This window comes from Colossoma macropomum, unplaced genomic scaffold, assembly GCF_904425465.1.
Source record: "Colossoma macropomum unplaced genomic scaffold, Colossoma_macropomum, whole genome shotgun sequence".
Lineage (NCBI taxonomy): Eukaryota > Metazoa > Chordata > Actinopteri > Characiformes > Serrasalmidae > Colossoma > Colossoma macropomum.
This window is the reverse complement of record NW_023495199.1, coordinates 53,735-68,201: the sequence shown is the minus strand read 5'-3', so window position 1 is coordinate 68,201 and position 14,467 is coordinate 53,735. Positions and strand designations below refer to the sequence as shown.

Below are 14,467 nucleotides of genomic sequence, written 5' to 3'. Positions count from 1 at the left end.
TTTTCACTCAGGAGGTTATTTTATTTTAAACACACTGAGCCGTAACCGACCCTAAACCCAGCGTATAGAGGTTCAGTGAATGTGGTGTTGAAAGTTTGTAGATGGGTCAGTTTATCAGTGGAGACGCTGTAGAAGGACAGAGAGCCGGCCGGACAGTCCAGATACACTCCTACTGTCCCAGAGCTGGAGGGACGAGCAGAGAGTTCAGTGCTGTTATTATTGTGACGGACAGAGTAACTGTTATTAGAGCAGCTCAGAATCCAGGACTTTACATTCCCTCCAAACTGACAGTCATAACTGTGTCCTTTCCTGCTGATTGATTTATATGTTACTGCTATTTCAACCCTCCGCTCCACTCAGCCTCCCAGTAACAGCGTCCAGTCAGACTCTCTCTACACAGAACCTGATAATTCCACCCATCAAATCTCTCTGGATGATCAGGATACGACTGTGAAGATCCCACATTCACCACCTTTCTGTTCCCGTCAGACAGAGAGAGAGAACTGTGCGCTGTGTTTGGATCCAGAGTGAACTCACAGGAATCTGCACACAGGAAGAGACATTAGAGTGAGTGAGTGTGTGTGTGTGTGTGTGTGTGTGTGTGTGTGTTCTGTGTGTGTGTGTGTGTGTGTGTGTGTGTGTGTGTGTGTGTGTGTGTGTGAGCATGTTGGTTTTTGTGGTTTACGAGGACCTTTCAGCTGATTCGATTTGATTTGATTAGTTTAGTCGTCTCATTCAGAAACTCAGCTAGTTCAGAAATAAAAGTGAGACTTCAGCTGTAAATAAGATTATCTTGAGCTCCTTTTAGCAACAGTCAATCAAATAAAGAGACTAAAATATTTCATGTATGAAAAGATCAAAATAAAACTGTTATTTTTCTATAAAGAGTGGAGCCATCATGGAAAATGGCTGCCATGGAGCTGAGAAAGAGAACTGAATCCAGAAGAAGAGGCAGCAAATGTTACACCTGTTTATAAAGACAAAGATGGGTTTGGTGTGAAATATATAAATCCAGAATGATGACTGTTTTTGATACATTAAAACACACAAACATTATAAGTGAAGAAAAATAAAAAACAAGAAAAATGTAGAATTTGGCCGTTTAATGATTTAATCATTACAGAAAGACTGCAGACAGTTTCTGTTCTCAGATTTGTGGCACTGATCAAAATAATTTTTATTTTTTTATTTTCTGACTGTAGAATTTTAAACTATGATTGTCTGGATTTGAACAGATTGTCTGATTGTTCTGATGTTTTTGCCAACAGAACTGTAAACATGAGCGAGTCTCTGCAACTGTTTCAAGCATGAACAAATGCCGTGCGTGTGCTGGACCTGCTGCATCACTCAGGATCAGTCAGTAACGGTCAGTAACGGTCATTACAGTTAGATAATTAAACAGTAAATGATTAATATCAGGTCTTTATGAATGTCTTTATTTCATATTTAGGTAGTCACTCTTATATTTATCACACTGTGATATTTTTGATGTCATTTTTAAAGTGATGATAAAAACTCTAAATTATTGAATCTGATTCCACTCAGTGGAGAATAAGGACAGTACTGAAAATGGGTTTGATTGTTTTTGATGCTGATTAAAATCTGTAACAGTTCTGGATTAACACTGGACTACAGTGCTGCTGTCGGTCATCTCCTTGTGCGGCCTCACACCAAACGACTTTTCACGCGATTTCACTGTTGCAGACAAATTTCAGTGTCGGAATAAAATCCCGAGAGTCTTGTTAGAGTCGCGTCGCGCTCGCGTCGTCTCGATCGTTCAGTGTGAGGTGTTTAGGATGACCTTAAGTCAGTCTTTTTCTCGTCTTGACGCGACAAAATCAACCATGTTAATATAAGTTTTAAGTCTTGGCTCAAATAGTGACGTGTGTGAGTGCTTACGGGCGAGCGAGCGGATACGTGCGGTGAGAGAGAGAGAGAGAGAGAGAGAGAGAGAGAGAGAGAGAGAGAGAGAGCAGGCAAATCTGCTCCACTTTAACACAATAAAACTGACTGCTTTAATATTTCAGGCATTATTGAAGAATCATTGATGTTTTTCCTTATTTTTTGCTTTCTGTCACTCTGTTTATTTTTATGGTTTAGTTCATCCAATCAGCACTGCTGAATCGCTGCATGTTGTGTTGTGTAAATCTTTATGTTAAATAAAAAAGTATCTGCACATTTTACAGGTTAATTAAAGATTCTGGGTGATGATCTGTCAGAGTAAACAGTTCATCTGTTAAAGTGACAGAGCAAGTTTTTATTTTTTTATTCAGCCAGGTGAGTTTGGGTCAGCAGTGGTGAGAAGGGCGGTGTTGGGTCGCGTGTTCTGCGGAGAAGCAGTGGCGTCCTGAGATAAACTTATGGCTAATGTTAGCAACCATGTAGACAAATGTAACAGTCCTTTATGGGCTGGGTGAATTCAGAATGTGATAAAAGCCTGAAACAGCATGTTTATCTGATCATCCACAGTTTTATACTCGGACACAGCTGGATGGTTGGATGTGTAAACATGGAGGTGTTCGTGGTGACTTAAACTATAAAGGTGGGCTCATAATTAGAAACGCTGGTGTGGTGTTTCCACAGTTAGCAGAGCTGGACTAAGACTAGTTTACTCATCCTACGAGTAAATAAAGCTGAGCTGAACAGCTGAAGGCCTAAAGGTGCTCTGCAGGTTTAAAAACTGACCAGGGCAGCGTTTAGTGTAACACCTGTTCTGCTGTAGTTCCTGAGAAAGATGAAAAGTATGATCTATGTGAGGTCTATACTGACGTTTTAATAAATTAATGTTTTTAATTACATACAGTAATGTTTATACCATGGAAATGAATTGTTGGACGTAAAACATGTTTTATGATTGTTTTATTTGTGTGACATTTTACACAGCTTGTAGATTTTAATATGAACACCAGCTTCATTCTGTCATTGGTTTGATCAGATAAACACCACTGAGGTGTTTAAGGAGCACCTTAACTCAGTGTTTATATACGTCAGCAAAACATTGTTTCTTTTTTTATTAAAGGCCTCAGATGAGTAGAACATTATCATTGTTATACTATGAATGTGTAAAATTGATTTGTCTCATTTATTCTGACATATTTTTTCCTGTTACAGCAGCACAACTGAAATACGGAGGAGACTCAACCCAAAGAACTCTGTATGCAGTGTAACTGAACAGCACAATAGAAGAGAGACACACAGATGAGTACAAAGGTGAGAACATGTCTGAATATGTCTTTCTAAATGTTTAATTGGGCTGTAAGAGTTTTAAGTAACAGTGTAACATCTTTTACTTTGAATGATATTCAGCCAGTTGATTTCAAAAGGGTTTTTAAATGGTTTAGTAATTAAGATGAAGGTTGGTGTTGATTAACCAACAATAGAATGAGGGAAGAATAATGTTCAGAAAATCTGTTTGAGAAAATGTCACCTTATTTTCATTTATTTATTATCTTTTTCTCTGATGTCTTTTAGGTCGTGGTGAATTTGCAAAAGTAAATATTGAGAAACTAAGTTTTATTCTGGAGTACAAAGTACAGCAAATCACAGGAGAAGATTCTGACTGTTTTGGAGAGCGAGATTTCAAACACAACGGGGAAACTTTATAACTCAGATTTATAATGAAGTTTAATAAAAATTCTGTTCTTTGCTTTCACTGTAAGTGTAAAACTGAGACCATCTGTATATTTTATGTATGTTGTTTATATTTTTGTTACGTTTTTAAAAGAAAATTTACTACTAATTCTTTTTTTAAACAGCATTGATGCCACTGATGATGAAGGGTCCTTTGGGCGCTTGGTCAACGACAGTGCTGAACCTAATTAAAAAATAATGAATGGTAGAAAACACCTGTGTTTGTTCACAATAAGAGATATTAAGAGAGATGAAAAGATAAAGTATGATAGGAGGAGATAATCTTACATGGTGCACCACTCTACGCAAGGTGAGAACATGGGGGGAGGGGGGGTGTAAAGTGCTCTAATATTGATATTATATTAATCTAATAGTCAATATTATATCAAGTGTATATTGATCTGATAGTCTGGAGGCTTTATTTAGTCCCTCGTTGTTCTTTCTGTGTGTTTTAAACCTTAAACATTATTATCATCTAATTTTATACCACTGTATCCTGTTTCTATCAAACCAGGGCTCATTCTGACTGCAGAGTAAACAAAGTCAATGTTAATTTAACCCCCAGATATTATGTAAAAATGTTTTTTGTTCATCAAAAGACAAAGTTACTGTAACATCATCCACTGAAAAGATCTTTGATCCATGTTCACAGGTAACAGCACAACAGAGCCAACTAGCAGTTCATCTACTAAGCTGAGAGTTACTGATGGTGTTTAAGGTTTTCTGTATTTGTTCTGATTTAGGAGTGATTGATGTGTGAGTAGATGAGACTGAGAATGTCTAGTTTATGAGAACATTACTGGGTTTATAAGAGCTGAATGTGGCACTGTTTAGACTTTATGTGTAGTCAGTCAGTGATCTGCTAGCTTAGCTGACCTTTTGCATGGTTGAGTTTAAGACTTCTATTTAAGATTTTCCACAAGACTAATGTTGATGTTCTCTATACATTGATTTTTTTTTTCTTTTATCTCTCCAGATAAATGATGACGTGAATCAAACAAGAACTACATTTACTTCAGGAAACATCACACGTCATGACCGCCTGGAGACCGACATCCCGGTACATAAATATCTGATCCTTTGAAGTCTATTCCTAATTAGATAAAGCTCAGTATTGTGTCCTACTGTGTTCTTCACTGAGGCTGTTGTGAGGGGTGTTTTTGTACAGGTGACTCAGGGCTGCTTTATAAGAACAGGGTTTGGTTTGTGAGGATCTGGTACAGAAATCAGTGCAGTGTCCTGAAGCTCAAATACAGTGATTATTACAGCACTTGTAACACTTAACAGGGTTATTCAGATATCATTTCATATTCATTGTGTTTAGGACCCTAGCACTATTAGGTGTGTTTTTTCCCCCGTTTTTGTCAGTTCCTCTTTCAGTTGTTGTAACTCTAGTAGTTATATGAGACAGCCACGTTATATGTTTTATTTTCAGAAGACATGTGGTCTCAAATATGTAATCACCTGAGTTGTAAATGCCCACAGAAGTTTGATATTTTTATGAAACTGGACATGTTTTGATCAAAATTTTACCAAGCGCCTGTTTTTTTTTACTTATTTTTGACTGTATCTATTCAAAACAACACTGCACTGCTTTCATGTCAATTAGAAAGTTTTAGAATAAAGTGTCTATGAGTTGAAAATATAAGAATTTTGTGACATAGTATATGAGTAGCATCAGGCGGACTTATTTTTCTTGATATTGTCACCTAAAGGATCCATGCAGGTTGCTAAAACTGCCTGTGACAGACGGACACAGCAGGTCAAGCCTTTGAGTTTTTGTTCAGGGCCAATATGGCTAATATTCCAGCTAATACAGCGCTGTTTTAGTACACTGGGTGTTTATTATCAGCTGCTTATAATAACAATGACTCCTATAATAAAGAATCCTTCCAGAAATGATCAGATAAATACTGCTTTATTTAGAAAACACACAATAAAGAACTCTGTACCATAATATAAACCTGAAATATATATCAGTCCAGCGGGGTTGGACGGACGCCAGAAGACTCTTCAGTTCTAGATGCGCGTGCATGTGTCCAACGCGCCGTTGCTAGGAAACACGTGAACAAACACAGCAGGAAAACTGACGAGACGCGCGCAGCTTCAGAGCTGGCTAATCGGCGGAGGCGCTGAGAGGCGTTTCTGGTGGACGATACTGACTCATCTAATCAGATATTAGATCTGAAACACCGTGTAAATATTTCAGAAGCCCTATAATAAATAATAGTAGCGGAAAAAAAAGCGAAATGCAGAGTTTATCAGCTCAGAAACTGAGATTTACTAGAAGAATAAAACAGAAACTGTGAAGGAGCGGCTATTTGACTGTTTTTCCGCAGCGGGTTACTCACAGACGCTTCGTCGGACCGCAATGGCGCCGCTATGTTTAGAAGCAGTGGACTCCGCAGTTTCTGAGGATGTGCGCAGTGACCTGCTGCGGTAAAGCATTCCTGAGTTATAAAGCTGAGAAGACGAGGTGTGATTTGTGACGCAAAACACGTCACGAGTGCTGGTAGGGTTGCGCTCTGCATGACCTGTATATGATCAGTCGGACAGGAGTTTGTGTCCGAGTGATTCAGTGTTCAGTATTCAGACTGAGCGATTATTCTTTTTGGGCCTTAAGTAGTTTTGGGGCGATTTCTCTCTTTTGTTTTTCCTTTTTGTGTTCTTTTCTATTCTTTTCCTTTCCTTTCCTTTTCTTTAAATACCCCCCTGGGTAACCCCTCTACAAAGGTGTGACAAAGGGCTGCTGTTTGCTACAGTCTTAAGTAGAGGAGTCCACCGGTGTGCCAGGTTGGGCCTAAATCAGCCTGAGGGCTTGTGGGAATCGGAGTTCCCTGTGCTTGTGGCGCTTCGCTGCCGTCGCCCTCTGCTGGCGGCCGGCGGCGGCATGGCCTGGGCCTTTACACGTAACACTTTGAATATCGATTTAGATCCACAAACTTTATCATTATTTATTATTCACTATTACTTTATCATGAGTGATTTACATTATAATATTTGTAGACCAACATGACTTTAGTAAGAGCAGTGTTTGTTTTGTGAGGGATTAATGAGAGACAGGAAAGGTATAACATGTTCATCAGTACCTAAGAACTACCTTTAAACCAATTGTAGAGCTGTTTACCAAAGAATTAACATTTACAGTACGATATCCAAGTAATATGAGTCTATTACACCTTTACACTCTGCTCTGTGTCACTTAAGTGTAATGTGTTTATAAGGTCTATTCAGGGTGCCTTAGTGAGATTATGGAAGAATTCTTAATATATATTGATGGAATCTTTTTGTATGGTGATGGTGTCATTGTCTCTATATAAATGAACTCTGTAATCATATCAAACAACTGAAAACTTGAGTTCTGGTGATGCAGAAGGTGGATTTTACTGTGTCTCTAGGGTGATTGATGATGACGATAAAGCAGCAAATTGACCAGTAGCCTGTTGCCTGTGCTTAACTGGCTTAAGGCTTCGAGCACATTGAAAGAAACATGTCTTGACATTACATTAACAGATTCGTGTGATGGTGTTGAGATTCTGAGGTGGAAACTGGTGTTGACAGTAATGCGGAAATGGGTTAAGACTGGCTTGTGAGATTGTGTGCAGTATTCCTTCATCTCCTAAATTCGCCCCAAAGCCATCATCTACTGATGACAGTTTGGTGGGGGGGTGGAAAAGAGCCTCTTTCCCATGGAAGTCAATATCGCAAAGATATATGTGTAAATGTCCCACTAGCACCTCATCTGAGTAAGTGTTCAGCACTCATAGGAGAAAGATGGCATAAATACTGACTGACAGGATGATCCAAACCCCAACCTACAGGCTGAGGAGCTCCTATTTGAACATGACAGCTGCATTTTGTGTTTACTTGTGTTGTCTTTATCTTTATTAAGACTAGTTGGATTATCTGAAACATTTAAATGAGACAAATTAGCAAAAATAGAAGAAATCGAGTGAGGGTCAAATACTTTTTCACAGGACTGTGAGACAAAAGATTAACTGGAGTTTTCAAATCATGCAAAACGTAGACGTTGCACCACTGCATGGATGAATTCAATTCCATCAGCAGCACTGACTACATAAAAATAAATGAAATAATCAATAATCAATAATATATAAATATCTCAGTCAATCCATAGTGGACCAAGATGATCTATACCAGGCTAAAATGTGTTTATTTGTAGATATTTCCATTCCATGATACCTTTAAAACATCTTAATTAAATGTGAATCATGTTAGAGCTAAACGTACAAAACAGTGTCTGTCAGCAAAAATGATCCATGTTGCTGCACCATAGAAACCAGCCACACACACTGTAGATTACCTGCTGACGGATTCACTCAGGGGGCTTATTCATATTGGGATACAGCCAATTTGGAGATCACACACAGATGATAATAGCCTGCTTCATAGTTATTAAATTAAACATGAGCTCTTAATGAGGTGTATATTTTTAATTAATGCAGAAATTGCATTGCATCCAATGATATGTGCAGAAAAGGTTTTATTTATTTATTTATTTATTTATTTCTAAATAAATGACACAATTTTCCACTGCATAAATTCTCTGTAATGCCTCTGTTTTTATCCCTGTTTTCTCCCCTGATAAACTACCTGTTAATGCACTCGAACTTCTAACTGGTTCTAACTGCACACCAGAGATCTGTGAGCTACACTGCTCTATTTTCCAGACCCTTCATGCCAAAAGCTCAGATAAGACTGACCGGAGCAGCAGAGAACAGCAGGAATAATCTTCCTTAAATTAATCTAATTAAACCATTTGAACTATAATAATGTATATTTGTGATATAACCAAATATGTATTGCTGTAACAGACCAGTAACGTAGAATTAGTCGCTAAAAACAGGTAGTTAACACCAGCTAATTAAAATAGCTAGCCAGAGATTTTTATCATACAATTCATTTAGATAGTCTAACGTTTCTGGTCACCATCGTTTGTATTCAGTCAGTGGTTTTAATATATAAGTGTAACTGTATATTTCTGATTGGGCCAAAGTCGAAATATGAACAATAAACACCTGTAGCGGTTAGCATAAATGCTAATACCCTTAGCAACAATGCCAGCTAGTTTACATTACTTTGTTGGATTCTACAAAATTATTAATCTACAAATAGTAGTTGGCTCAATAATATATCACTGTAGTTTATATTCTGGTGCAGTCTGTGAACATGTAATAGTGCAAACATGAAGCTGAAGTTGGGTTCTTATTCACCAGCTTCTCCTTCAAATTTTCCGTTCCACCTTAAACGACACCACAGTTACATTCTTGCAGATGTGCGGCATTTAAGGTGGATCGGAAAATCTGGACAAGAAGCCAAATTCAGCTGATTGTTCTTGCGTTCTTTATGTATTTCTCTGGTGTAAATGATTATCTGTTGTTTGTCTCCGTGTTCAGGTATAAAGTGAATAAATGCATTGCTGCTGTTGAGTCCAATGCAGCTGGCTAACGGTAACGGCAGCAAACATTCAAGCAACACGGCAGGAAGGAGTTGATGCTCTAAACATGACGGTGCAGAGGTTAATTTGTAGAAGGCTGTGTCTCTTAATCCTCCCCAGAGCAGCTGATCCAGCTAATGAAGGGCTCCATAATCAGTTAATGAGCTGGATCAGGGCTGTTCTCTTCAGGAGTACCTGAAACTGTACAGTGCTTCACAGGTTGAGAATATGTGTGAATGTCACACCAGGCGATATGGTTGTAGCCTAAGGAGACTTTAAAAATGTTTTGATCTCAACAGAACGGTTTACCGGCCCTTAAAGCACAAACATCAACATTACTTTTGAAATGACTGCAGCTTCTTATTTACATTTAAATAAAAACACTATTGGATTTTTGGAAAAATAATGTCCCAGTTGTCTGTTATCCTGCCTAACGTTACCTTAATAAACACATGTTAAAGTGTGGAACACTGAAATTATTAATTTGACTGTTGCTGGCTCAGCATGTCAATAACCAACAATATGTTCATGCAGTTTGATGATGCGGCGGAGAATCACCCTGATAAGTGATGCCCTGCAGCGTATCACAACATCCACAGACTAAACAGAGGAACTGGAGACAGAGTTCTTCATTCTTCATAAAGGTTTATGTTTCCAAATGGGGGTAAATAATGTTATGGCAGTGAACAGTGGCATGTTTTCCATATTCATCAGACTCTATATTCCACAGTTAAATTAGGACTGTATGATTGGAGTTAGAATCTATATGATGTGTTAAACGACATGGAGGGGTCTTCACTGGCAGGAGCTCCAGTAAAAATATAATTTAAGCTGTCAGACATTTAGAATACAGTCTGACTTAGTGCAGTTATGTGGTCTTGGTTTCAGTTGGGTGACAAAAACAGACAAGCTGCTAAATGCTGTGACTACACATGCAAACACAGTTGGGACTCTGAGACTGTCAGTACTGATCATCCTGTTTTTACATTCGTAAAGTGTTTTACTCTGCAGGAGCAACTTTGTGTGTTTTTACTTTAAAATGTTTTGAAACTAAAGGAACGGTCCACTGAAAAATCAAATTCATAAAATTTTCCCCTCACAAGCCTCATGAGCCAAGACTGAAAAATTTTCCTCTAGACTGAACAATAAGCTTCACATTATCAGTCTGCATGTTTAAGATCACCATATGTCATCACAGCTGACCAATCAGCAGCAAGGATGTCTTCTCTCTAGTTACTCATCCAACCAGGATGAACGGTGAGTTTTGGCTGTTTTCACCTGGAACTGAACAACACTTTACACACAGATCACCAGACTGAACGTGAAAAACTCTGTTTCCTTTTTCTTTTTGTTTGCTTTAATGGTGTCTAGAATTGATGCTGCAAAGGAGGATGGGTATTTAGAAAGACTGGTCAATGATGACCATACATAGGAACAAAATATGTGCAGATGATTCACCACACCTGTGTTTGTGATTCATGACAGTCAACCAGGTGATGAGATGATGTGTGACTATGGAGAAAGTGGATCTGGAGAACTCAGGTTTATAAAATAAAGGTATTTATCCTCAAATTACTCTCAAGGAGTTTTTTAGCTTTAAGTCATGAATGTAATCTTCAGTGTTACAGATTAAGTGATATTTATATGATATGATTAAGTTAAATGGAAATGTTTAGCCACACAACAGTTTATAGAATTTATAGAGTATTTTAAGATTTTCTTTACAGCTGTAGCATCATAACATTAGCATTAACTCTTACGGGAGCTAAAGAAATGGTGCACAAAGGTCTTGGATTAAACGTCTGAATGTCGTGTTGTTTTAGAAATATATAAATACAGTTTGGTTGATACTTGTAACTCACTGATCTGCGTATTCCAGCGCATTATGGAAGTTACTGTATACTGAGCAGGTGATCATTCTTAGGATGAGTTATTTTGTCTCAGCTCCTCAGTTAATGCTGTGCAGGTCATGGAGTCACCTGGTAGCCTTTGTAGTGCTTGTGCTAACAGGCTAAACATTTAAGTAACACAAAAGAAACTTTAGAAGCACAAAAGGAGAACAAAATTATTCAAAAATAAACTGGCTTTACAAAATAATAACTGTAGACGTTCAAAAACACCAGACACTTCATTAAGTCCACTTACTTGTTTCTACACTCTGTCCATTTTATCAGCTCCACTGACCACATAGTCTCACTCTGTAGTTCTACAGTTACAGACTGTAGTCCATCTGTTTCTCTGCATACTTTGTTACCCTGTTCTTCAGTGGTCAGGACCCCCATGGACCCTCACAGAGCAGGTACTCTTTGGGTGGTGGATCATTCTCAGCACTGCAGTAACACTGACGTGGTGGTGGTGTGTTAGTGTGTGTTGTGCTGGTCTGAGTGGATCAGACACAGCAGTGCTGCTGGAGTTTTTAAACACCTCAGTGTCACTGCTGGACTGAGAATAGTCCAGCAACCAAAAATATCCAGCCAACAGCGTCCTGTGGGCAGCGTCCTGTGACCACTGATGAAGTACTAGAGGATGACCAACACAAACTGTGCAGCAGCAGATGAGCTATCGTCTCTGATTTTACATCTACAAGGTGGACTGACAAGGTAGAAGTGTCTAATAGAGTGGACAGTGAGTGGACACAGTGTTAAGAACTCCAGCAGCACTGCTGTGTCTGATCCACTCAGACCAGCACAACACACTAACACACCACCATCCCATCAGTGTCACTGACCAACCACCCAAATAATACTTGCTCTGTGGTGGTCCTGTGGGGGTCCTGACCATTGAAGAACTGGCCAATACTAGAAAAATCTGTAATTAGTCTTACCGTATACTGGTGCTGGACGAATTTCGCGATTAATTCGGTCTATTTGAATGAATGTTTTCACACGATGTTGGAAATGTGACAGTCGGGTTTGTACATGTTTACATTGCTTGTACTTTAATTAAAATACCAACAAAAACTATTCAAATTTCAAGACATACAAAAAATGTATGCAATAAAATGTAATGATTAATTTCTTAAAAACACTGCCAGCACAAACGATGATTTCTACGGCACAAACCAGCACAAACGAATAGTAGAATTTGTATTCCATTTCTGACCACATGGGGGGCCAGCTCCACATCTTCACATGGAAGTTATTAGGGCTGTTTCAGCACTGACTGTTTTTTTAATGAGATACAATACAGGCATCCAATCAGCACAGTTTACATATATTATGTCAAAGGCAGCCTAACAAAAACAGCCTGTTCAGGTGTAAAGAAGCTGAAAAATGTACGTCAAGGGGATACAAAAAGAAAATGTAGAAAACGGCTCTTTAAAATATGAAATATGTGAGGAGGACAGCAGACTATGGTGCCTAAGTTCTGGATTAAGAGTAGTGCTGTTCTGTTTGTTTAAAGCTGATAGAATTTTAAATAAAAACATTGGTACAGCACATTTCAGTAGCACAGACAGACACATACAGGGCCTGCACAGCATCTGCTCAGTGACTGGACCCGTATTTAAATGATTTGTGCAGTGCCGCACATGATTGTTCGGTAAAGGTTCGCAGTGGTTGTCGTAGAGATTTCAGTTCATAAATGAACACCGTTCCCGCTGCACTGGCGGAGCTGCGCTGGCGGAGCGTGCTGTATCTGCTCGAGCCGCTCTCTCTCCGCTGCAGCGCCTTATCTGTGCTGCTCCGTGGGAAACGGTGTTTAAAGGTATTGAGATGTTTGTCTACCGGTCGTCGTCTATAATCCCGGTCATGCTGCCTGGTGACTTTAACAGTACAAGTGTGTGTTTAATGGTTTTCCATCCGAGGCATGTCCAGTGCCAAGTGTAATAAGTTAGCTCTAATGCTAACCAAGTTAGCCTGTCACCCTGCTAGCTAATGTTAACGGTGCAGTAACGGTGCCTCATACCTGCTGTCTGACTGGCTTCCTTAGCATTGAACTCACGTCATGTGTTTTTTTAAGATATTACTAAAAAAACGTGATGGACAGCCAGTAGGAAGGCCATAGAGAGAGGAGGAGGAGGGGGAGGAGAGGGAGAGGAGAGGAGAGGGGGAGGGAGAGGAGGCAGAGAGGGAGAGGGAGAGGGAGAGAAGAGGGGGAGGGAGAGGGAGAGGAGAGGGAAAGGGAGAGGAGAGGAGAGGAGAGGGGGAGGGAGAGGGACATGAGAGGGAGAGGGAGATGAGGAGGGACAGGAGAGGGAGACGGAGAGGAGACGAAGAGGGAGAAGAGGAGGGAGAGGAGATGGGGAGGGAGAGGAGAGGAGAGGGAGAGGGGGAGGGAGAGGAGAGGGAGAGGGGAGGGAGAGGAGAGGGGGAGGGAGAGGGGAGGGAGAGGAGAGGGGGAGGGAGAGGGAGAGGAGAGGGAGAGGGGGAGGGAGAGGAGAGGGAGAGGGGGAGGGAGAGGAAGAGGAAGAGGGAGAAGAGGAGACGGGGAGGGAGAGGGGGAGGAGAGGGAGAGGGAGAGGAGACAGGGAGGGAGAGGGGGAGGGAGAGGGAGGAGAGAGGAGAGGGGGAGGGAGAGAGAGAGGTAGAGGAGAGAGAGGAGAGGGAAAGGGAGAGAGAGAGGAGAGGGAGAGGAGAGGAGAGGGGGAGGGAGAGGAGAGGGGGAGGGAGAGAGAGGGGAGAGGAGAGGGAGAGAGAGAGGAGAGGAGAGGGAGAGGAGAGGGAGTGGAGACGGGGAGGGAGAGGAGGCGGGGAGGGAGAGGGGGAGGGAGAGGGAGAGGGAGAGGAAAGGGGGAGGGAGAGGAGAGGGAGAGGGAGAGGGGGAGGGAGAGGGAGGGGAGAGGAGAAGGGGAGAGAGAGGGAGAGGTAGAGGAGAGGGAGAGGAGAGGGAAAGGGAGAGAGAGAGGAGAGGGAGAGGAGAGGAGAGGGGGAGGGAGAGGAGACGGGGAGGGAGAGAGAGGGGAGCGGAGAGGGAGAGAGAGAGGAGAGGGAGAGGAGAGGGGAGGGAGAGGAGAGGGAGTGGAGACGGGGAGGGAGAGGGGGAGGGAGAGGGAAATGGAGAGGAGAGGAGGAGGGAGAGGAGGAGGGAGAGGAGAGGGAAAGGGAGAGGGAGAGGTAGAGGAGAGGGAAAGGGAGAGAGAGAGGAGAGGGGGAGGGAGAGGAGAGGAGAGGGAGAGGGAGAGGAGACGGGGAGGGAGAGAGAGGGGAGAGGAGAGAGAGAGAGAGGAGAGGGAGAGGAGAGGGGGAGGGAGAGAAGAGGGAGAGGAGACGGGGAGGGAGAGGGGGAGGTAGAGGGAGAGGTAGAGGAGAGGGAGAGGAGAGGGAAAAGGGAGAGAGAGAGGAGAGGGAGAGGAGAGGAGAGGGGGAGGGAGAGGAGACGGGGAGGGAGAGAGAGGGAGAGGAGAGGGAAATGGAGAGGAGAGGAGGAGGGAGAGGAAGA

General features: G+C 41.3%; 1 protein-coding gene across 1 annotated transcript in view; it reads right to left on the bottom strand.

Annotated features, from left to right (window-relative positions):
• Nucleotides 1-105: 105 nt before the first annotated feature.
• LOC118801140 (ribonuclease inhibitor-like) overlaps nucleotides 106-14,467 on the bottom strand; it is a 34,349-nt gene continuing 19,987 nt past the window's right edge. The window contains exon 11 of the mRNA XM_036561305.1: nucleotides 106-543. Coding sequence (XP_036417198.1) covers nucleotides 335-543 — 209 coding nt within the window. The 3' untranslated portion in view covers nucleotides 106-334. The remainder of the gene's footprint in view (nucleotides 544-14,467) is intronic.